The sequence below is a fragment of the Malaclemys terrapin genome, chromosome 9, assembly GCF_027887155.1.
Source record: "Malaclemys terrapin pileata isolate rMalTer1 chromosome 9, rMalTer1.hap1, whole genome shotgun sequence".
Taxonomy (NCBI): Eukaryota; Metazoa; Chordata; order Testudines; family Emydidae; genus Malaclemys; species Malaclemys terrapin.
Genome location: NC_071513.1, coordinates 43,537,137 through 43,560,143, shown reverse-complemented (window position 1 = coordinate 43,560,143; position 23,007 = coordinate 43,537,137). Strand labels below are relative to the sequence as shown.

The 23,007-nt window shown below is 49.8% G+C and overlaps 1 protein-coding gene across 1 annotated transcript; it reads right to left on the bottom strand.

The window, feature by feature from the left end:
• Positions 1-3,035: 3,035 nt before the first annotated feature.
• On the bottom strand, positions 3,036-20,942 carry GPR119 (G protein-coupled receptor 119). Its single transcript, XM_054040529.1, has 2 exons — positions 19,952-20,942; positions 3,036-3,123 (listed from the first exon to the last, which is right to left on the bottom strand). Exon 1 carries the CDS (start codon positions 20,940-20,942, stop codon positions 19,956-19,958), a length of 987 nt encoding a protein of 328 aa, XP_053896504.1. The 3' UTR covers positions 3,036-3,123; positions 19,952-19,955.
• Positions 20,943-23,007: the final 2,065 nt, after the last annotated feature.

Here is a 23,007-nt window from a genome sequence, read left to right as displayed (position 1 = left end):
CCTTCCAGTAAAATAACTTCTATACAGAGCTTTGGAGCAACAAACCAGGATGAGGACACCCACTTTTGAGGAGTCCAACAAAGTTCAGGAGGCTCACAGTGGCTTTAAGGCAAGGGGTGAGACCCACAGCGGCAATTAACAAGTCATCCACATATTGCAGGAGGAGGACCCTGTCCTCATTGTCCCACTCCTCCAAGTCTCTGGCCAGGGCCTGGCCGAAAAGGGTGGGGGAATTTTTAAATCCCTGGGCCAACACTGTCCAGCAAAGCTGCTTTTTAACCCTCCTTTTGTCTTCCCACTGGCTCCACTCTGGGGCTTGCAAGGCTGAGGGCTCAATTGCAAGGGTCATTATCCAGGCATTCTCTGGGGGTAAGGTGAAGGTTATTTCATCTTGGGTGAAATGCAGGGTGGCACCTAAGCGACAAAGCAGGTCCCGTCCTAGTAGAAATGTTGGACAATCAGGGAGGTAAACCAGTTTGTGAAATAGAGTTCTGTTTCCCAAAGCACATTCCGCTGGGGCATATACTGGGCACTTGGTTCCTTTCCCTGTGGCACCCACCACAGTGAGGGACTCTGACACAGGCAGCTACAGGGGTTGGTTTACGGCAGTTCGTGCAGCTCCACAGTCTATTAAAAAGTCTATGTCCGAATCTCCCACCTGCATTTTTACTTGGGGTTCCAGGGCAGGATAGTCCGTCTTCCCTGACACCCCTATTCTTGATCCTCCGCTGCCATCATAGGGGTACCTTCCTTTTCGGGGCACTCATTTTCCAATGTCCCTCCTTCCAGCATATGGCACACTGGTTGCGACCCAGACGCCTTTCCTGTGAGCCAGGGCGCCCATGCCCACGTCCTCTCATTCCCCGGCCCCTTCCACCTTCCTGGAATTTTCCCCTGCCACCGGCCTGTACTGCTGCGACCATCATTTTCACTTGCCTCTTTTCCTTTTCTTTAGACACAACCTGATTACGCTCCATCTCAGACAGCAGGGTCCGCATAAGAACATTACAATCATCCCAGTCAGGCTTACAGCTAGCCAGGCACCCTTCAAAGACAGAGATAAATTTGCTTGGGTTAGGAGAGAATTCCCCTGCCTGTGCCTTAAAGGCTGCTAGGTCCACCGGGTTAAAAGGCACATGGGTGTAAACCTGCATAGTAGTGGCCTGATTCCTATCTGAGCCATGGCTGGACACCACAGTCTCCGTGATCAACAGATAAAATTCCACCGAGGGGGCAATCTCTGGGACCTGAGACACCTTGTCTTTATATGGTGGGGGTGTGATAGCCGAAGGGGACACCGGACCTGCCATTACAGCTGCGGGGGGGGGGGGGGGGGGGCGGGGAGTCTGGGGACTAACAGTAGCTACTACCGAACCTGTCGGAATCAAATTACACTTTTGCAAAATATCTAACCTATCTCTTAGCAACATAAACAACTGTACATACATATGTTCATTCCATTTACCCGTTCGCTGACAAAACAGATGCAATTGAAGGATCGTGTTATAATTAAGTGATCCTTCTGGTGGCCACCATTCCTGGTCCTCTAGCTGATATTGAGGCCAGTCTACTGTACAGAATCTTTTCAGTTTACTTTTAGTTATTGGATTTGCGCAAAACACTTTCCAATTCACCAGAATGCATTCCAAGGGTGTACACCTTGCCCTGCCTGCAGTACTCTGTCCCTGCCCCGTAGGGAGACACTGGGCTCCCCAGGTCATAACAGGTAGACACTGGGCGTCCCCAGGTCAAGATAGATAAAGTCCCCACTGGACTGTTCCTACCTTATCCAAGGGTCAGGTTCTGCACCGTTGCCCTATCCACAGGACCGGTTCCCCACCGTCGTCCGCAGCTGCTTCTCCACTACTCGAGCGCGTTGCACCATTGTGCCCTCTGGGGTCAACCAAACCATGTCTTCGCCGAGGCCCCCGGTAAAGTCACCGGTGCGTGCTGGGCGTTGGTCGTCTCCGCAATCTGTCGACCTCCGAGAGGGGTCCGGGCAAGGCTAAATTTCAGCCTCGAGCCCCACGTTGGGCGCCAAAACTGTTGCCAGCACAGAGTGCCCAAGGCAAAGCAACAGTGGGGTTCGTTGCCTGGTGTGCTTCGCGCCAATAAACACACCAGGGGGAGAAGCAAACAAAGTTTATTTGGGATCCCAAAGCGGTACTAGGAGACAGGCACGTCTCAGATCAAGCACACTAACAGGAACAGTTTTTCTTCTTCTATACATTTTGCAGTTAAGCCTCACCCTCCCACCCTTTCCCCTCTAGCCCTCTCTTTCTCCCCCTCCCCCATTCCTCCCTCTACCCCTCCCATCCCTGGTAATAGTTACTAAGCAAATAACTATTACATTTAAGCAGTTAAATCATTCTTGGCAGCTATAAGCCTAGCTTGTTAGTAACTTCTTTAAACCGTTATCTTGTCCTTTTCCCCTTCAGCCAGAAACATGCAGGCCTCATTATTACCGCTTGAGCAAGGGGTTGCACACAGATAACTGGTTGCTTACATATTCCAGTTGCACCTGGCTTTTGAGGTTGATTAGAGTTTAAACATGGAAGGATAGAGTTTGGTTCACTTAGGCCTAGTGCAGGAAGGCTTCATTGACACTTAGTGGCCTTCCACCCTCCCAAGTTACCTAGGGTGAGGCCTAGTGACATCAACATTAACAAACGTGTAACTTTAGTGCCCTCGTGGCCAAGATGGAGTCTGCTCTGCAGGCAGCTCTGGCCAAGAGATGGCGCGCGCAGGAATGCAGCAGGAGAAATCCCTTCCACCCCAGGGGCACCTTTTTCCAAACCCCCAGAGTGACCCCCCCCCCCACACACAGGAAAAGTATAGTGGCTATAACAAGAGAAATATTTATTTACAGAGGGATGAGAGGAGAAAAACAACAAGGGGAAATATAGGGGGAGCAGTAAAACAGGGCTGCATCCAAGCCAAGGCCCCACAGGCCCAGTGGTAGCACAGTCTGGAAGGGCAGACACTGAGCAATGTGTCTGCACACAGAGTTCAGGAGTCCTGAGCAAAGTTCCAGTCCAGTGGTGAGTCTTGGGTGCTTCTGGTCGTCTTCAGCGCCAGTGAACTTCCCCCAACAAACCCTCCAGTGCCCTCTTCTGCCGCTCTCTGCAAAGCCACACAGAACAAACAAAAAGAAGTCAGGGCGGCCAGGACAGGGTTTAAAACAGTGACTGTCCCAGCCAAAACAGGATGTATGGTCACCCTAGATAATCTAGTCTGACATCCCGTATAAGACAGGCCATGAAACTTTCCCAAAACAATTCCTAGAGCAGATGTGTTAGAAGAAACAGCCAATCTTGACTTAAAAGTTGTCAGTGATGGACAATCCACCACGACCCTTGGTAAACTGTTCCAATGGTCAGTTACCTTCACGATTTAAAATTTACACCTTATTCCCAGTTTCAACTTATCTAGCTTCAACTTCCAGCCATTGGATTGTGTTAGACCTTCCTCTGCTAGATAGTAAATATTTATTCTCTATATAGATATTTATGGACTGGGCTCAAGTCACCCCCTAACCTTCTCTTTGATAAGCTAAATAGATGGAGTTCCTTGAGTCTATCACTATAAGACAGGTTTTCTATTCCTCTAATCATTCTTGTGGCTCTTCTCTGAACCTCTCTAAGGGCTTGAAATACTAAAGCGGCACTGCTCCAGCTGTATTGCTGTAGCGCTTCAGTGAAGACACTACCTACACCGATGGGAGAGCTTCTCCTGTTGGCACAGGTACTCCACCTCTCCCACTGACCTAGTGCTGTCTACAGCAGGGAATTGGGTTGGTTTAACTGTCGCTCAGGTGTGTGGATTTTTCACACCCCTGAGTGATGTAGTTCTACTGACTTAATTTCCTAGTGCAGACCAGGCCTAATTCATCAACATTTTTCTTGAATTGTGGGCACTGAAACTGGACACAGTATTCCAGCAGCAGTTACACCAGCATCAAATGCAGAGTTAAAATAACCTGTTTACTTCTACTTGAGATTCCCCTGCTAAGGATATTGAAAAGCACTGAGCCAAGAACAGATCTCTGTAGGACTGTGCTTGCAATACCCCTATTGATGACTAATCCCCATTTACAATTGCACGAGTGATCACTCGGTTTGCTAGCTTTTAATCCATTTAAAATGTGCTATTTTGATTTATGATGTTTTGATCAGACTATCATATGTTACTTGCAGAAGTCTAAGGCTTGGTCTACACTAAACCCCCAAATCGAACTAAGGTACGCAACTTCAGCTACGTGAATAACGTAGCTGAAGTTCGAAGTACCTTAGTTCGAACTTACCTCGGTCCACACGCGGCAGGCAGGCTCCCCCGTCGACTCCGCGGTACTCCTCTCGCCGAGCTGGAGTACCGCAGTCGACGGCGAGCACTTCCGGGTTCGACTTATTGCGTCCAGACAAGACGCGATAAGTCGAACCCAGAAGTTCGATTGCCAGCCGCCGAACTAGCGGCTGGGTATAGACGTACCCTGAGTCTATCAGAGCTACACAGATACTGTCATGCAAACTTGGGATCTCATAAAAACTGATACAAAGTTTGTTTGACAGACCTATTTTCCATAAAAACATATTGATTGGCATTAATTATACTACCATCCTTTCCTTCCTTATTTGCTTTGCATGTGATTTGCCTACAGTTACTCGGGTAATCCTGTTTACTGTTTGTAAATATCAGCACAACATTAGTTTCCCCTCAGTGTTTTGGAACTTCCCCAGTTTTCCATGATTTATTTAAAAAGCAACACAGGTCATTCACAACGTTCCTTGGCCAATGCTTTAATACTCTTGGGTGCAATATATCAAATTGTACAGATTCTAAAAATCTTTAATAGCTGCTGTTTGATGTCTTTCCTAGGTGATAGTCGGATAGAAAGAATTGTCACTGTAAGATGTGTATACATCATCCTGCTTCTTTCCAAATACAGAACATAAGTATTCATCCTTTTCTGTGTCATTGATCATTTTAACATCTTCATGCTCTATCTGACCTATACCATTGCTAGGATTCCTTTTGTTCCTGATGTACTTTTAAAAATTCCTCCTTATAATCCTTAACCTTAGCATGCATAGATATTTTGAATGACACTTTTAGTTTCCCTTGTCAGGTCTTCGTATTCCCTTAATTTTAATTTATTGTCATTTCTATCAACGTCCTGTGACACTTTCTCAGGGTGCTCAGGACTGTGAGTCACCTTGTTACACCCCTGCTTCTGTGAGAGGGAGACTTGCTGGTGCTGAACTGGGTGACACCCAAACATCTCCTTATGGCTCTGCCAGCCCTTACTTTACCTTGCAGGTTAACATTTGTTGCACTCCAGTCCCCGACACCCTCCCCCCCCCACCAAGCGTCCCACTGTAGTGTCCAGTTCCTGTCACTGGACTCTCACAATAACCAGGGCCGGCTCCAGGCACCAGCTTGGCAAGCTGGTGCTTGGGGCGGCCACTCCGGACAGGGGCAGCAGGTCCAGCTATTCGGCGGAAATTTGGCGGACGGTCCCTCACTCCCGCTAGGAGCGAAGGAACTTCCGCTGCAGATCGCGATCGTGGCTTTTTTTTGTGTGTGGCTGCTTGGGGCGGCCAAATCCCTGGAGCCGGCCCTGCAATAACTACCATGTTCACTGTTCCCAAGGGAACAGAATATGCACAGCTTGACAGATGCAGGTCCTTTATATCACCACAGCACAGAGATATAGTTATAGTAAAACAATCGGAAGTTTATTATTAAAGATTAAGTTTTAAGAGATACTGAGTATGGATAATGGGTACCTGGAATTGATATGCAAACTAGATTGAATAAGGACTGGGGATGGCTGAGCCATTACAGACATTGAATCTATCTCCCCTTGTAAATATTCTCACACTTCTTATCAAACTGTCTGTACTGGGCTATCTTGATTATCACTTCAAGTTTTTTTTTTCTCTTACTTAATTGGCCTCTCAGAGTTGGTAAGACAACTCCCACCTGTTCATGTTCTCTGTATGTGTGTGTATATATATATCTCCTCAATATATGTTCCACTCTATATGCATCCGAAGAAGTGGGCTGTAGTCCACGAAAGCTTATGCTCTAATAAATTTGTTAGTCTCTAAGGTGCCACAAGTACACCTGTTCTTTTTATAAAACAAAAGCACAACATGCTTCTTAGAGTCTAAACTTACCTTTAATGGGCTAAAATCCTTGTCTAGACTAGAGCATCTTATTACCCAAAGCTTGCTTTTCATGTCACCCACCCACATGGCTGGGATCCACCGTTCATGGATGTAAAAGCACTGTCCTTTTTCTCCCTCCGTGTTGGACAAGAGGGTGCTGTCCCTGTGCCCCTCCCCTGGTTATAGTCTAATAAACCTTGAAGTGCACCTCTAAACCAGCGGTTCTCAAATGTCATTGCCCTGCGACCACCTTCTGACAATGAAAATTACTACATGAACCCAGTGGCCGGTGTTACTCTGGTGTTAGGGGCAGAGGAATTGAGTGGCGCCCCAGGGGGCTCCAGGAAGCTAAGTTGCTCAGGCTTTGGCATCAGCCCTGCACTGCAGGGCCCAGGCTTTGGCTTTTTGCTTTGGGCCACAGTGGAGGCTAATGCTGACCCTGGCAACCCCATTGAAACAAACTCACAATCTACTTTGCCGTCGCAACCCAGTTTGAGAACTGTTGCTGTAGACAAAGCTCTTTTCCCTGCCGTTCTTTTCCTGTTGACTTCCCATCCCCCTATTGATTTGTATCTAAATAGACTTCCACTGTTTCAGTTTACAATGCTTAATCTACATATGAAGAGATAATATACATCCCTTTGTCTGGCAAAGCCTGCCTGTGTACCTTGCTTGGGATGCAGATTTTCTAGGGCTACCATACGTCTGGATTTCCCCGGACATGTCCGGCTTTTTGCTCTTTAAATAGCCGTCTAGGGGGGATTTCTAAAAATGTCCGGGATTTCCCCCCCGGTCGGCCGAAAAGCGGCTGACAGGGCAGCCGAGCACCGCTCTCATTGGGGCCTCTGCAGCCAAAGCCCCTTCCTGGCTCCCCCTATCCCCTGCAGCCTTAGCACACCGCCCGGCAGCACTGGGGGGCGGGGCTGTGCGCCTGTGAGGGAACATGGCAGCAGGGCTGGCAGCGGCAGCCAGAGCCCCTCCTCCACAGCCTCAGCACGCCGCTTGGGCGGAGCGGGGCGGAGCCAGACACTTGCTCTAAGCCGAGCGGCATGGTAAGGGGGCCAGGGAGTTGGAGAAGGGGGGCAGTCGGGACAGGGGGGGGGGGTTGGATGGGTTGGGAGTTTGGGGGGGGTGCTGTTAGGGGGGCAGGGGTGTGGAGCAGGCTTTGGGACAGTCAGGGACAGGGAGCAGGGGGGGTTGGATGGGTTGGGGGTTCTGGGGATGCTGTCAGGGAGGTAAGGGTGTGGAGGGGGTCGAGGCAGGCAGGGAGCAGAGGGGGTTGGATGGGTTGGGAGTTCTGGGGGTCCTGTCAGGGGGCGGGGAGCAGTTGGATAGGGTATGGGAGTCCCAGAGGTCTGTCTGGGGGCGGGGGTGTGAATATGGGGTGGGGGTGTGGATAAGAGTGGGGCAGTCAGGGGACAGGTAGGGTCCTGGGGGGCAGTTAGGGTGGGGGGTCTCGGGAGGGGGCAGTCAGGGGACAAGAAGCAGGGAGGCTTAGATGGGGGTGGAGTTTTAGGGGGCAGTTAGTGGCAGGGGTTCCAGGAGGGGGCAGTCAGGGGACAAGGAGCGGGGGGTTGGGGGTTCTGAGGGAGGCAGTCAGGGGGTGGGAAGTGGGAGGGAGTGGATGGGTCGTGGCTAGAGCAGGGCTCCCCGCCCCCCCCCCCCCCCCAGTGTCCTCTTTTTTGATTGTGGAAATATGGTAACCCTATTTTAACACATCTTTTCAGTACATTGACGTAACTTTTAACATATACTCAGTGCATACGTTTCACAATGATAGTAATGACCAGCAGGACCCCACTTTCCCTGAAGATCGTTCTTTATGGCTAAATACAGTGACAGCAGTGTGTGGGGTGTAGTGAGTCTGTCAGGCCCTGTGAGGAGCTGCTGACACAGATCAGTGACCCCTTTGCCAGCTGGCAGGGCCTCGGAGTCACACGTCCATCTCCTAGGGTTACCAGACGTCCGGGTTTTCCTGGACACCGCCTCTTTTTTGAGCCTCCATCTCTGTCCAGTAGGATTTTTCAAATAACACGCAATGTCCAGGTTTTTGCAGAGCAGACAAGCTGCAGGTCAGCGGGTTGGAGTTGCAGCTGCAAGGTGGGGGTGTTTAGGGCTCTGGGCGGGGGGTGGGGGCTTGGGGCTTCTGACCCTCTGAGTGTCAGGGCTTGGGTGGGGAGCTTAGGGCTTCTGCCCTACAGGAGCATCGTGGCTCAGAGCTTTAGACTTGGGGGGGAGAGCTGGGGCTTGGACCTTCAGCCCTGTGCCTCCGTTCCCAGCATCAGCCCTGCAGGGGGTGCCAGGGCTCAGGGCTTTAGCTACAGGGGGAGCACCAGGGCTCCCTGTGGTTCTGCTCCTGATTTTAGCCCCAGTAGCTAAAGCCCTGAGCCCTGGTGCACTCCCCTACCCCAGCTGAAACTGGGAGCTGAGCCGTGGGGAGCCCCAAGCTCCGACACCCCCAAGGTGTGTCCTGGGGCCTCCTGGGCTGTTTGCCCATGAAATCCCAGTGGTGCCAGATGGGGGCACCCAGAGCAGCACCTACAGAGCTGAAACAAAGCAGGAAAACTTGGTTAGCATCTCAGGTGGCCTCTGGTCAGCCTGGGCTCACAGGGAACGCTCCAGGATGTGGGTTAGGGCAGGCTGAGAAAGGGCCGGTGTTGTCCAAGGTGGATCTTGGAGCTGCCCTGCCCTCCTCATTACTTCTGTGGGGTTTATAGGCCCCACATGACATGCTCTAGTCTGATCAGATAGGATGACACAGAGGTTAGGCTGGAGCATTGCATGCTGGGAGCTGTAATCTCCCCAGCTGCAGCTGTGCAATGAAGAGGAGAAGCTGGAAGTGGTTCCACTTCATGCAGACAGGTGTGGCCTGGCAGGATCCCAAGCCCCAAATTTGCAAACCCCACGAGTCAATTAAAAACAAAAAGGAGACTTGAAAGTCTAAGGTTCCCTCCCAGAAAAGCAGCCCACTGCCAGTCCTAGTGAAAGGAACTGGAGATGGCGGCCAGAAGCCCAGGGTCCACAAGTGAATAGGAACTTGCACAAACAGGAGTCACCACTGTTGCAGGCACAGGCGCTGACTTTTATTTTTCCCCAGAGGTGTTCCACCCCTGCTCAGCCCTGAGGCCCTGCTCCCACTCTGCCCCTTCCCCTGAGGCTCCGCCCTCATCCCACCTCTTCCCACCCCGGTTCCGCCTCCTCTCCTGAGGCCCCCGCCCACCCACTGCTTTCTGCTCTTCCCCAGGCCTCTTCCCCAGCTGCTGAACAGCTGATCAGCACCACCGCTGAACAGCTGTGGCTGGTGGGTGTTGAGCACCCACTATTTTTTTTCCATGGGTGCTCTGGGACTGGAGCACCCACAGAGTCAGTGCCTATGGGTGCAGGTACTGGAAGCATTCCCATGGGACACCAGTGTGCTGCTGGGGTATGGGTGAGGGAGGCTGCCTCTACACAGGCACTCAGGCTCCAGAGGTAGGTGCAGGCAGGACACCCCCTTCCCTCTCTCACTGGGGCTGCTCACTTTCTTCCCCTCTTGAGCCTGATAAAACTAACAGTCTTGACTGAAGAGACAAAGTGGCTGAGGTACAGGGCCGGCTCTAACTTTTTTGCTGCCCCAAGCAGCAAAAAAAAGCCCGCCGAGCGCCGCGCCCCCACCCCGCCGAGCGCCGCGCTGCTGGAGCGCCCCCCACTGAGCGCTGCTGGAGCACCCCCCCTGCGGAATGCCATGCCGCGCTGCCCCCCACCACCCCAAGATTGGCCGCCCCTTACCAGGTGCCGCCCCAAGCATATGCTTGGTTGCTTGGTGCCTGGAGCCGGCCCTGCTGAGGTAATCTCTTTTTTTTTTTTTTTGGACCAATTTCTGTTGGTGAGAGAGAGAAGCTTTCCAGCTTACACAGAGCTCCTCTGATGGGCTGGGTAAGGTACCAAGAGTATCCCTGCTAAGGACAAGGCGGAACAGATAGTTTAGCATAAGTAGTTAGCACATATTCTAAGAGACCATTCAAGAGCAGGCCTATAATAGTCTGTAACAAACAGACTCCATCCATTCAGTGCCTATGCCCAAGTCATTGCATGGCTACGTTCTCAGAGAGACGGGTGTGGCTGTGCGCAGAACTCTCGCTCTCAGTTGGCATCTGGCAGAGCAATGGCTTCCATTGGGATGCACCGCTCCCATCACACAGCTCTCCCCTTCCACTGAGCACTATGATCCTTCATCTTGTGTCTCATCTTAATCAGTCCACAGCGGTGTACTCCTCTCTCCCATGTCAGCCTGGGATCTGGTCCAGAGACCTGAGGCATCTGCACAGGCACAAGAACATGGTTTTATACAATCTAATTTGCACCTGCTAAACTTCTGCTTCAGAGACCCAGTAACAGATGCCTGATGAGAACATCCAGCTAATTGCTCCAGGATGTTGTCTCCCACCCACAATCAGACAAAGAAAGTGGTTCTTTGGGTACTTTCCCCCTTTCCATGATGGGCTAGATATGGGGAACTTGACTTGTAACAGGATTACATTACCCTGCAAGGGCAGCTCCATCTTGATCTACATTGTCCAGTGTGTATTTATATGTCCCACAGCACATAATTTGGTGACTGGGTACATGTTATGCCCACCTGCACAAATTTGTTATTTAAATGAGTACGCTTCTGAACACTTGGCTCCCTTTTCCCAAATTTCACTCCAGCTCCCTTGTGGTGAGCAGAGGACAAGAAGCAATGGGCTTAAATTGCAGCAAGGGAGGTTTAGGTTGGACATTAGGAAAAACTTCCTAACTGGCAAGGTGATTAAGCACTGGAATAAATTGCCTAGGGAGGTTGTGGAATCTCCATCATTGGAGATTTTTAAGATCAGGTTAGACAAACACCTGTCAGGAATGGTCTGTCTAGATGATAATACTTAGTCCTGCCATGAGTGCAGGGGACTGGACTAGATGACCTCTTGAGGTCCCTTCCAGTCCTATGATTCAGTTCCCTTCATTCTTTTGACCCCACATTCCCATAGTTTTCCATGACTCCTAATCACCTACAAAGAGGAGCATTCTCCTGAATTAACATAGTGGAAATATTTCAGCAAGGATCAAGTCCATTTTTAGCAGCATCTCCCCCAACCACCGTTGCCTATGCTGTGTGAGGAGTTTAGTTCATTCTCTCATTATCCACCACAGATAACCTGGCAACTGAAATGTCAAAAGCCAAGTGCAGTTGTGACGTAGATGACTGTCAGTTGCCCTTCTGTAAGTGAGTGTGAATGGGTTTGAATCACCCAGATTGCAGGTCAGTTGAACTGTTATCCCTGCAGGCATAGGCTGTAAGTCAACTCTCATAGGTAGCAATTCAGAGTAATTTCCAGTCATTATGGAAGATATGCTGAGGAAATGAATTGCCTAACCTAGTTTATGCACTAGCAGAATTAATGTGGCGCAGGAATTCCCCAGTGCAGAAAGTGTAACTATGGTAACCTTCAGATCAATCCCTTGTTTTCTGAATTGTCGTCCTGCTGTACAAGGTAATGCCCAACAGGCCTTTCTCTTGCAAATTTCCATATTCTGCCACATCTTTCCCTAGAAGTGCCACCTATTGGTGCATTGCCATGCCACCTGACTACAGAATTTGTTCTATCCTTGGAGTGCAGTTTCCAGTCCCTGCCCCTCCTCTGGGATTCACCATGAGATGAGATGCTCCAGCCTTTCATTTTCTCTTAATTTTTCCTTTAACTTCCAAATCCGAAATTACAAAACACTCTCTTGGAATGAGTCCTGGCTGGTGTCTGTGTCCATCAGGAAAAAAACAAGCCAACAGAGGGATCTGAAGTGAGGGGGGAATTTCCCTCCCAATTCTGCCTGACCCTAAACCCATGGCAACTCCCTCCACAGCTCCTGGGTGCTGGTATTCTGTTGTAGGCTGACGGAGGGGTGCAGGACAGGGCTGTGGGGAAAGCTTGTTCTGTGATTCTATCCATGACTGGCTTTATGAACACTTCTCTCCCCTGGACCAATCTGCTGGGAAGTGGGGAATGGGGCTGAGCATGGGGCTGTGGGAAGCCAGAACCTGGCTGGGCATTAATGCTGCTGTTTCAGTATTAACATGGGCACTCTTAGGAGAGAGCTCGGTCTGGGGTGGATGTGTGCCTTTTGATATTACTTCATTTATTTCCTTTGCAATGTTACTGAGGAATGGAGTGGGTCAGATTCAGTGTTAGGGTAAGCAGGCACGGCTGCCCATTGACTTTGATGGTTACGCAGGTACTTGCCCAGTATGTCTGCTGCAGGCATGCTTCCAGAATGGGGGCAAGTGCTGCTTGTGTAGCCCCCATGTGGACGGTGAGAACTCCTGCTCTGGGGGTAGCTGCTCTCAGAGGATAACGCTCTTGCCTTCAATGGCTGAAATGACATCACCCAAAGGGCTTTATGTGGGTTAAGTGCAGGGGAGCCTGGGAGTGGGGAGGGGGGGATTATGACAAGAAGAGGACATGCTGGTAGTACTCAGTACTACAGAGATTCTGGGATGTAGAGCCTGGGTAAGGCTGGCAAAGCTGAATCTAGCCCCAAATCAATGCATTTCCTTAGTGTCTCTTCATTTTGGTGCCCATTCTTTGTATTTTCTCTGTATTCCCTAAACCCATTGGCATCAGTCCTGCGGTGTCCACTCTCTCCTCCCATGCAACCCGGGCATGGCAATGGCCTCACATCATGAGCTCTTTTATTGTCTGCCCGCATCCTGGGAGCTCTGCACACAGCCATGCTCCCGTGTGACTGAGGGGGCTAGGCCTCTTCCCTTGCATACAATCGGGCAGTTCTGAGTTTGGAACTCCCCTGGTTGGTTGCAGCTCACAGTTCTGATCTTTCCAGCTCACTCTCTGGAGCTGGGGTCACTTGTGTGGGTCTGACCAGCTCTCAGCAAAGGGCTGAATGCACCTTTCTCTAGATCATTTGATGGAAGTGCTGAATAATGTAGGTTCCCCTATGGAGGCCCAAGCCCAAGCCAATTGGGTGACACCAGGGACAGTTCTGACCCATTCTGTCTGACATGGAGTGTGCTGCTGTCTGAAGGGGACATAGCTGTCCAAGAAAGGGCATAAAAGGCAAAGAGGGAGTGGGACTGTTCAGGGCGAGGTTGTGGGGCGGGGTTATGACAAATGTCTGTATTTCTTATTCCTATTATGGGTGACCCTGTTTCCCTTTTCAGTTTGCTTCTATGACCTGCTTGAATGCATAATCAAATCAAAGCAGGCTGTCAAAAGGAGTTTGTTAAGCAAGCCAGGAGGTAAAACAATGATACAGGTAAGACAGTTTCTCAGGTACCCGCTTCAAAGGAGTTACAGAAACAATAGCTGCGGGCCAACAGTTTGGAGAAGAACCTACTTCGCTGGCAGATTAGGCCAGATTAGGCCCTACAATATCATTTAAGAACTTTGTTCTAGCTCACACACCATCGCCAGTACCAGATTTCTGTAGGCTCAATGCTCCTTTCCATTACATCTGTCCGTCCTTATTGCCTTCTGTAACATTGCTTCCTCAGTTACCCTTGTGCATAGACATGGATTGAAATGGTTATTAAAACACAACTGTACCCATGCTCCACATTCCAAAGAAAGAAGCATTCCACAAAAGGAATAAAATCAAACTTATTTGAAAAGTATTTTCACTGTGTCTGAAGCTAGCTAAATTAGCATTTCCAAGTCCATCTGATATCAAACAACCCTGTCAAATGACCTAAAATAAACCCAAGAGTTGCAGAATGCTAGTGGTGAAAGGACTCACTCAAGTAAAATCTTTTGAACTTCCTAAAATAGAAAGTTTGCTCCAAATCCCTGCACATGTCATCTGTCCAATGATGAGGTTATTGCTACAACCTGGTTACTTGACTCAGTAAGCAGCGATAGCGCATTTTCTTTTTGTTGCAAGATTTTTGCTATAAATATGAAATCTGCATTAGCAAGTGATGGTCTTTGATACTGGAAAAATGTATCTGCCGTTCTCAGCAGTCATGGGAAAAAAAATCTCTTGATCACATCTCATCTTTCTAGACATGGAAAAAACTGGAGGGGAGATAAAACTATAATAAGACAGTTGATCAATATAATCGGTGTATACTTGGTGCAGAAACAAAACACTGGTGCAATGGTCTGCATAGATTTGTAGCTCTTATTTGGACACCTGCTGTTCAGAATTTGGCTTTTCAGGGCCATTTGGTAATGGAAACTTTCTTGTGTAGAGTTGATGGGCATGTTTGTTGGCATATGAAAGGACATCTGCAAAGAATAACATCAATTGAGACCCATATTCATTACTTTAGCCCTGGTCTACACTATGGGTTTAGGTTGAATTTAGCAGCGTTAAATTGATTTAACCCTCAACCGTCCACACGACGAAGCCATTTTTGTCGACTTAAAGGGCTCTTAAAATCTATTTCTGTACTCCTCCCCAACCAGGGGATTAGCGCTGAAATTGACCTTTCTGTGTTGAATTTGGGGTAGTGTGAACACAATTCGATGGTAGTGGCCTCCGGGAGTTATCCCACAGTGCTCCATTGTGACCGCCCTGGCCAGCACTCTCAACTCAGATGGACTGGCCAGGTAGACAGGAAAAGCCCCTCGAACTTTGGAATTTCATTTCCTGTTTGGCCAGCGTGGCGAGCTCATCAGCACAGGTGACCATGCAGTCCCAAAATCACAAAAGAGCTCTAGCATGGACCAAAAGAGAGGTACTGGATCTGATCGCTGTATGGGGAGAGGAATTCGTGCTATCAGAACTCGGTTCCAAAAGACGAAATGCCGAAATATTTGAAAAAATCTCCAAGGGCATGAAGGACAGAGGCTATAACAGGGACCCGCAGCAGTGCCACATGAAACTTAAGCTCATAAGTTCATAAGCCAAAGGCAAGCCTACCAAAAAACCAGAGCTCCAGACATGGCACTTCTATGATGAGCTGCATGTCCTTCTAGGGGGTGCCCCACAACTACCCCACCCCTGTGCTTGGACTCCGTCAATGGATTCTCACGCAACAGGGATACGGATTTTGGGGACGAGGAAGATGATGATAGCGCACAGCAAGCAAGCAGAGAAACCGTTTCCCCCGACAGCCAGGAACTGTTTATCACCCTGGAGCCAGTATCCTCCCTCCCAACCCACCCAAGGTGGGCTCCCGGACCTTGAAAGCGGAGAAGGGACCTCTGGTGAGTGTACCTTTGTAAATATAATGCATGGTTTAAAAGCAAGCGTGTTTAATGATTAATTTGCCCTGAAGACTTGGGATGCATTCACGGCCAGTACAGCTACTAGAAAAGTCTGTTAACATGTATGGGGATGGAGCGGAAATCCTCTTTATCTCTCTGTGTTAGCATCAGGAGAGTGATATAATTCATGGTCACCTGGTTTAAATAGGGGAATTTTATTAAGGGGACATTCAGAGGTGGCCGTTCCTGCTGGGCTGTTTGCCTGTGGCTGAACAGAAATCATCCCTGCTGGGGGGAGGGGTGAAGCAATCATCCCAGAGAAGTGTGTGTGTGTGTGGGGGGTGTTAGCTGGGTTTGTGTTGCACATTAACCAGAAAACCGCAGCCCCTCCTTTTAAATGGCCAACCCAACAGGTGCTTGGTATGGGAAATGAGGGTGCTGCTGTTTGAAACCATTCCCACATGTTATGAAGGTTAAAGAAGCCAAAAGACTGTGGCTTACCATGTCTGCTTGCAAGCTGAATTCTGTTGCCTGCTGGCCCTGCGTGTGTGATCTCTCACACCAAACCGGCAGGCCCTTAATATAAGAGGCAAAATGCGATCTTGTAAAGAAAGCACACATGCTATGTAGTGTTAACAGCTTGGTTCACCATGAAAAAGTCTACCCATTGTTCTCTAAAACGTGTCTTTTTAAATACTACTCTCCCTTTTTTCCTCCTGCAGCTGCAAATGTTTCAACGCTCCCCATATCATCTCTGTCCCAGAGGCTAGTGAAGATTAGAAGGCGAAAAAAACCGCACTCGCTATGAAATGTTCTCTGAGCTCATGCAGTCCTCCCACACTGAAAGAACCCAGCAGAATGCGTGGAGGCAGACAATGTCAGAGTGCAGGAAAGCACAAAATGAATGCGAGGAGAGGTGGTGGGAGCAAGAGGAGAGGTGGCGGCGGCGGCAGGTCCCCCTCTGGATCCTAAGACGAGGTGCAGCCAGGCAGCTCTGCATGGTGCCCCAGAAGCAGACGCCACCCCAGCAGTTCCCATTGGCTGCGGTTCTCGGCCAATGGGACCTGCAGAGCAGCATTTGGGGCAGGGGCAGCGTGCGGAGCCCCCTGGCTGCCCCTACGCATAGGAGCCGGAGAGGGGACGTGCCGCGGCTTCCAGGAGCTGTGCAGAGCCACGTCAGGCAGGGAGCCTGCCTTAGCCCAGCTGCACTGACGACCAGACTTTTAATGGCCTGGTCAGTGGTGCTGACTAGAGCCGCTAGGATCCCTTTTCGACCGGGCATTCCAGTCGAAAAGCGGACACCTGGCAACCCTAGGCTGGGCCTAACTGAAACTGGGCTGGAGACTGAAGGGCTGAGTTTTCTCTTGACAGACTTTGTGCTGGTGGTAATATGCTGAACGGGGAATGTTTTGAGTATCTGGCCCATGCAGACTTTTTTAAGGGCGCCTGAGCTAAGGCAGGCCTCAAAAGAACCACACTTGGCCAGAAGGGGGTGCTACAGGGCAGGCACACCCTTTGACAACCCCACAAGCCAGAGCTTGGTATAGATTAGAAGTTCCCAAACTTTTCTTATTGCGTACCACCTTCCAGCTCTACCAGCTTCCCGTGTACCCCAATCCTTCTCATCACTGATACTTTGTCTTCTTCTTTATGCTACCTGTCTGTGGCTATCTGCCCCATTTCACTGTTACGTACAGATATAGTTACAGTGTAATGTATATAACAAATCCCCCCCCACACACAACCCTGACTCAGTTCTGAGCTCACTTAGAGTGGACAATTGCTGGGTAACTGAACCTGCACTGTAAGGTGATCAGAAGTGAGAGCTCTGTACGTCAGTGTCTCTGTGTTCTCATTGGTACAGCTTGAAGTAAATTAACTACTGTATTTTATGTAACAAATTCCCATAGAATTTTAAACCTTTGTCTGAATAGCCTATTGTGAAAATGCAATAAATAAAATAATAAATAAATAAAACCGTCTGTGACGGGTTGGGTTACAGAAACCCCTTTGGGACTGCCACCTGATGTGCCTAGACTACCTCTGAGCCTGTTTTCCCTGCCAGCTTGAGACTTCAGTGATTTGAGCCAGACACGCTTGCCTGCTGCAAACACCGATCCAAGTCTGAACCACATCCGCCACAAGCTGCAGGCTTAACTGAAAACAGCTTAAGAAGTGCTCCTGTCTCCAACACTCAGGTACCTAGCTCCCAATGGGGTCCAAACTCCAAATAAATCCATTTTACCCGGTATAAAGCTTATACAGGGTAAACTCATAAATTGTTCGCCCTCTATAAGACTGATAGAGAGATGCACAGCTGTTTGCCCCCCCCCCCCCCAGGTATTAATACATACTCTGGGTTAAGTAAAAAGTGATTTTATTAAAAACAAAAAGTAGGATTTAAGTGGTTCCAAGTAATAGCAGACAGAACAAAGTAAATTACCAAACAAAATAAAAAAACCACGCAAGTCTAAGCCTAATACAGTAGGAAACAATGCAGGTAAACCTCAGATGTTCCAATAAGCTGCTTTGACAGACTAGCCTCCTTCTAGTCTGGGCCCAATCCTTTCCCCAGGTACAGTCCTTGTTCCAGCTCAGGTGGTAGCTAGAGGATTTCTCATAACTGCAACCTCTTTTGTTCTGTTCCACCCCCTTATATATCTTTTGCACAGGCGGGAATCCTTTGTCCCTCTCTGTGTTCCCACCCCTCCTTCTAAATGGAAAAGCACCAGGTTAAAGATGGATTCTAGTTCAGGTGACATGATCACATGTCACTGTAAGTCTTCATTACCCACTACCTAGCACACAGGTACACAGGAAGACTTACAAATAAACAGAGCCATTACAACCAATTCTCCTGGTCAATGGGAGCCATCAAGATTCCAAGCCACCATTAATGGCCCACACTTTGCATAATTACAATAAGATCTCAGAGTTATACTTCATATTTCTAGTTTCAGATACAAGAATGATACATTTATACAAATAGGATGACCACACTCAGTAAATTATAAGCTTTGTAATGATACCTTACAAGAGACCTTTTGCATGAAGCATATTCCAGTTACATTATATTCACACTCATTAGCATATTTTCATAACATCATATGGAGTGCATCGTCACACCCTCTATTACACAATTTCTCCTGTGCACCCCCCAGAGATGTCTCATGTACCCCCAGGGGTACATGTACCCCAGTTTGGGAATCCCTGGTATAGATTCTCTGCTCCAGCCCCCTCCCTCCATTCATGTGGGAATGATACATTTAAAAAATGTCCAGGTTTGTTTGCAGAGGATTATTCTGCACTGGGCCAGGCCTTCTCAGCCATGTTCTGTGACCTGTCCCTGCCCACACAGTCCTCACTGACCCCTCCCCAGCATATTACGCATGCCAGCCTTGGTGATGCAGGGGCAGGAAAAGGAGTGAATGGCCCAAGTGAGCAGTTCCCCCTGCCCTCCCAAGCATGCAGTTTGGGTTTCAGCTGTTCTTTATTGTGTCTTCCCTTCCAGGCAGGTGCTAACTAATGGTGCCAGGTTTACTGGCCCGCCTCACTCAGCTGCCACCCACTGCCTAGAGGGCAGGAGGAAACATATACAATCCCTTCCAAAGCACACCTGCCTGTGCCAGACTGAGCCCCAAGCTGTGGGTCTTCGCTGTGTGCGCTTTTTGTGATTCTCTGGATAAAGAGCAGAGCTGCACCTGGCTGTTTTCTCATGTCATCATTTAATTTTCCTCTGGGTGATCTGAAATAACCTCAGCTCTGGAGAGCAGGATACAGCACCTGCAGGAGACTTCGAGTCACCCCAAGGAATTAGCTAGGAGGCAGCCATGACAAGGGAGGTGTCAGTGGTGGAAAGGGATCCTGAGCTGATGGTGCGAGGCTGCTGTGAAAAAGGCCTGTTCTGAGCTGGGCCGGGCCAGATTCAGAAGACACAGGGTCCTCTTGCCCAGTGTGGGGAGGCTGCACCAGCTAGTGTGCCAGCTGCCCGAATATGTACCTCGGGTCTCAGACTGCGTTGTACTTGGGTGGCTCACCCAAGCCACCACCTGGGCTGCCGCAACCATTCTACTATTTTTAGCGTGTTAGCTCGGGCAGAGCTCATGCAAGTCCACCTACTGCAGCTGGGAATTACACTTCCAGTTGCAGTGTAGACAAACCCTAAATCTGGGAAGGGAGGGAGGATGGCTGTTTTCACAGGACTCTGGAAGGTAAAACCAAGAGCTGATGGACTTAACCTTAACTAAGGCCAAGTCTGGGCGTTGAACTAGGGGAAGTGTCCAGAGGGCATAGCCAGATGGACATGGAGCTGATTGCCAGAAAGTGGTTCCTGGCAAACTCAGAGCTATTGACAAAGGCTGTTTGCATAAGTGGCCATTGATTTTGGTGCCCAACTTGAAACACGCCAGATCGGTGGGTGCTTCTGAAACTGTGGTTGCAACATTTACGTTAGGGCTGAATTTGGCCTTGTCAGTGTCTGCAAAATGGAGCCCAAGAACATGGCCCAGACTGCCCAGTGAGTTCCTCCCAGCTCAGTACCCTCCGAGCCTGTGACTCTACCAGGGGAGGAAGAGGAGAAAAGCCCACATCTCCTTTCCTTACCGTATCACTCCTGGAACTGTGGGTGGGATATGACACGAATCGGTGCTGGACCCCTGCTGGGAACCCGAGGGCCACTCTCCATGTGGAAGAGAGGGAAAACTTTCCTCTTCACGCACAAGCACAGCTGGTAGATCTGCAGCCGCACCTCCTTCTGCCAGTAGGCATAGATCAGTGGGTTCAGCAGAGAATTGCAGAGTCCCAGCAGCCATAGGTACCTCTCAATGACATCATATGGGAGGCATTTCTGGCACACAGTCTTCACAATGCTAGCTATGAAAAAAGGGGACCAAGACAGCACAAAGCACCCAATGAGAATAGCCACAGTCCTCACGGCTTTCATGTCACTGGTGTTATGAGGCGAAGGACTGTTCCCCGACAGCCCAACCTGCGCCACTTCTCGGATGTGCTGTACATGCAGAGAGGCAATTTTCAGGATGTCACAATACAGGTAAATGAAAATGAACAAACCTGGGAAGAACCCAATACAGAAGATGGTGAGCATGTATGTGGGCTGGAAAACCCCAAAGAAAGTGCACTTCCCCTCGTAGGTCTGCTGAAAACCCTGCACTATTACTGGTAGAAAGCCAATAAAGCAGGCAGCCAGCCAGAGACCTACAATGCAGGCACCAATTACCAGGCCACTCATAATTCGGAAATACTGGAAAGGTTGTTTAATGGCCAAGTATCTGTCAAAAGTCACCATGATCATGGTGAGTATGGAGGCAGCTGAAGGGGAGATGATGAAGGCCATCCTCAGGATGCAGAACATCTTCGGTGTGGGGTGACTGTGTGTGGAAAGCTCGTCTGTGACCAGCCCGGTGATTGTGATGCCAACCAAAAAGTCTGCAACCGCGAGATTAAAGACAAAATACAGCCCTGTGCAGCCATTCTTCTGGATCAGCCGAAACAAAGCAACAGCAACAAGTATGTTTGTAGCAATAATGAGAGAGGCCAAAACAGCAAGAACCACTCCAAACGCAAAGCCATCCATAGCTAATCTCTCACCAGGGTATGGCAGGTCCAGCCTTACTGACTTGACTCCATGGTGTTCCCTGGGCTTGCTATCGGAACCACAGCTCAGCTAGGAATTCCGGGGAAAAACATGTCCTGGAGAAACGTCAGACAGTCACTGTGCAATGGTCCTGGGCTCAGCTGAAAGAGCTGACTTGGAAAGCTCAGTGGATGTGGGTGTACTTGTCTCCTTTCTGGTTAGGGAGCCCATAAGGTTGAACCGTGCCTATGTATCCCCAGCTGCCAGCCGACAGGAACTGCAAGGTGCATGCTGCCAGCAGCAGCCAGTGACCAGGTCTAGTCCCTCCCTTTCAGGAATCCAGTTACCAGACAACTCCGGAGTAGGGAGGGGGAAATGCTCTTGCTGCTTTCCAGGCTGCTCTGACAACCAGCTGGGTGGCTCAGCATCCCATCTGCATGCATAGCATCACCCCAGGGGTTGGCGGACTGCAGCAGGCTGTGCAGAGTCCATGCTGGGTCTGACGAGAGCAATCATAGTGAACGATCCCGCCAGGAGCTCCAGACAGGCAATGCCAACGCTGTTTTCCATCCAGGACAATCACCCAATCCTTTGTAGTTATTGTCGCACACCCCAGCTCATAACTCAGACATCCCGTGTACCCCCTCCTGGCCCCACACATCCAGGACGCCTCCACATGCTGCTGCTGTTTCTTCTCCAAAGTCTTTAAGGTCCATCCGTTCCTTTCTCCACCCACAGCTAAAGCTGCTGGAATCAATGGGTGCTGGGAGATGACCAAACAATTGTTATTACAATTCATTGTTTTTACAGCCCCTAGACATGGGCTGGGCACTTTCCAGCCCCCTCAGAAAGCCACAGCCCCCTACCCCAAAGAGCCGGCCAGCTGCATTTGGGGGAAAGGAACAAGGTGTGGAAGAACAAAGGCTGCAACATCAGGGTAACAAAGTTAGGCACATGAAGATCTTTGTGAAACAAGAACTGGATTCTGCTGCCCAGCTCCCTGGAACCAGACTTTGGGGTTGTCATGGTTCCCAAGGTAACTGCACCTCTGACCGCTTCATGGCCTCTGTAAGGGCACCCCCATTGTTGTCTCAGGCCATCACCTTTCTCAGGTTCCTGGCGGGATCTCTCAGCCTCTCCCTCCAGACTGGGGCCTTAGGCTGCAGACTTCCACATTTCACTGTGATGAACTCAGCAGGGCTGGCTTCAGCTCAGCAACTGCCGTCCTGTTCTGCCAGGGGCAATGATAGGGTAAACCAGTGGCCAGCCAGCTCTCAGGAAGCAAAGTCCTATTTTATATTCAGAACAAAAGCATGACAGAGAAGATATCTTAAAAACAATACAGAGCCTATATGCAGGGCTGGCTTATGGGCATCTCCCATCTTCCACCTGGAGGGTCTGGCGGGTTTCTGAGTAGGTCAGGTCCTCCCCAAGACCTGCCCCTCCGGTCACAGTCTTACGACCATTCATGGATCAAGGGTGAGTGACCATCTCCATGACAGGTTGGTCACTTTATGCAGCTCTCAATTCTTTGTCTCCCAAGCCTCTTGAACCAGGTCCAGCCAGTCTGTCATTTCCCTGAGAGAAGAGGAAGGGTAGAATGTCCCCAGACTTGTTACCTGCCTAGCAATTGGCATTCGTTACCCCAGTGACTTTAGTTCCAGCAGGAAACCCAGTAACTCCTCCACTGCGACAGGAACACAATTGCGAGCCCTCCGATAAGGATGCATATGGCACTTGTGGAGTCAATGTAACAGGCTTTACATGGTTCATATGTCCACAGGATCTGTCAGAGGGGCTCATTCCTGAAATGTTGCCTCTGAAGGCAGGAAACTGCACCCCACCTGCCTTCGGAGATTGTCCCCTTCGGAGTACCTGCCACTAACCTGGCAGCTGCTGACTACTCCAGCAGGAGCCTGTGAGGGATGTGTGGTGCATCTGCCGGAGAAGCAACCTCCTGTTCTGGCTGCTGTTGGGCACCTCCCTCTCGCTGCTGCTCTAGAGACTGAGGTGAGATTGAGCTCTGCCTAGTGATGCAAGTGTTTCTATGCTTCCCCATCTCTGA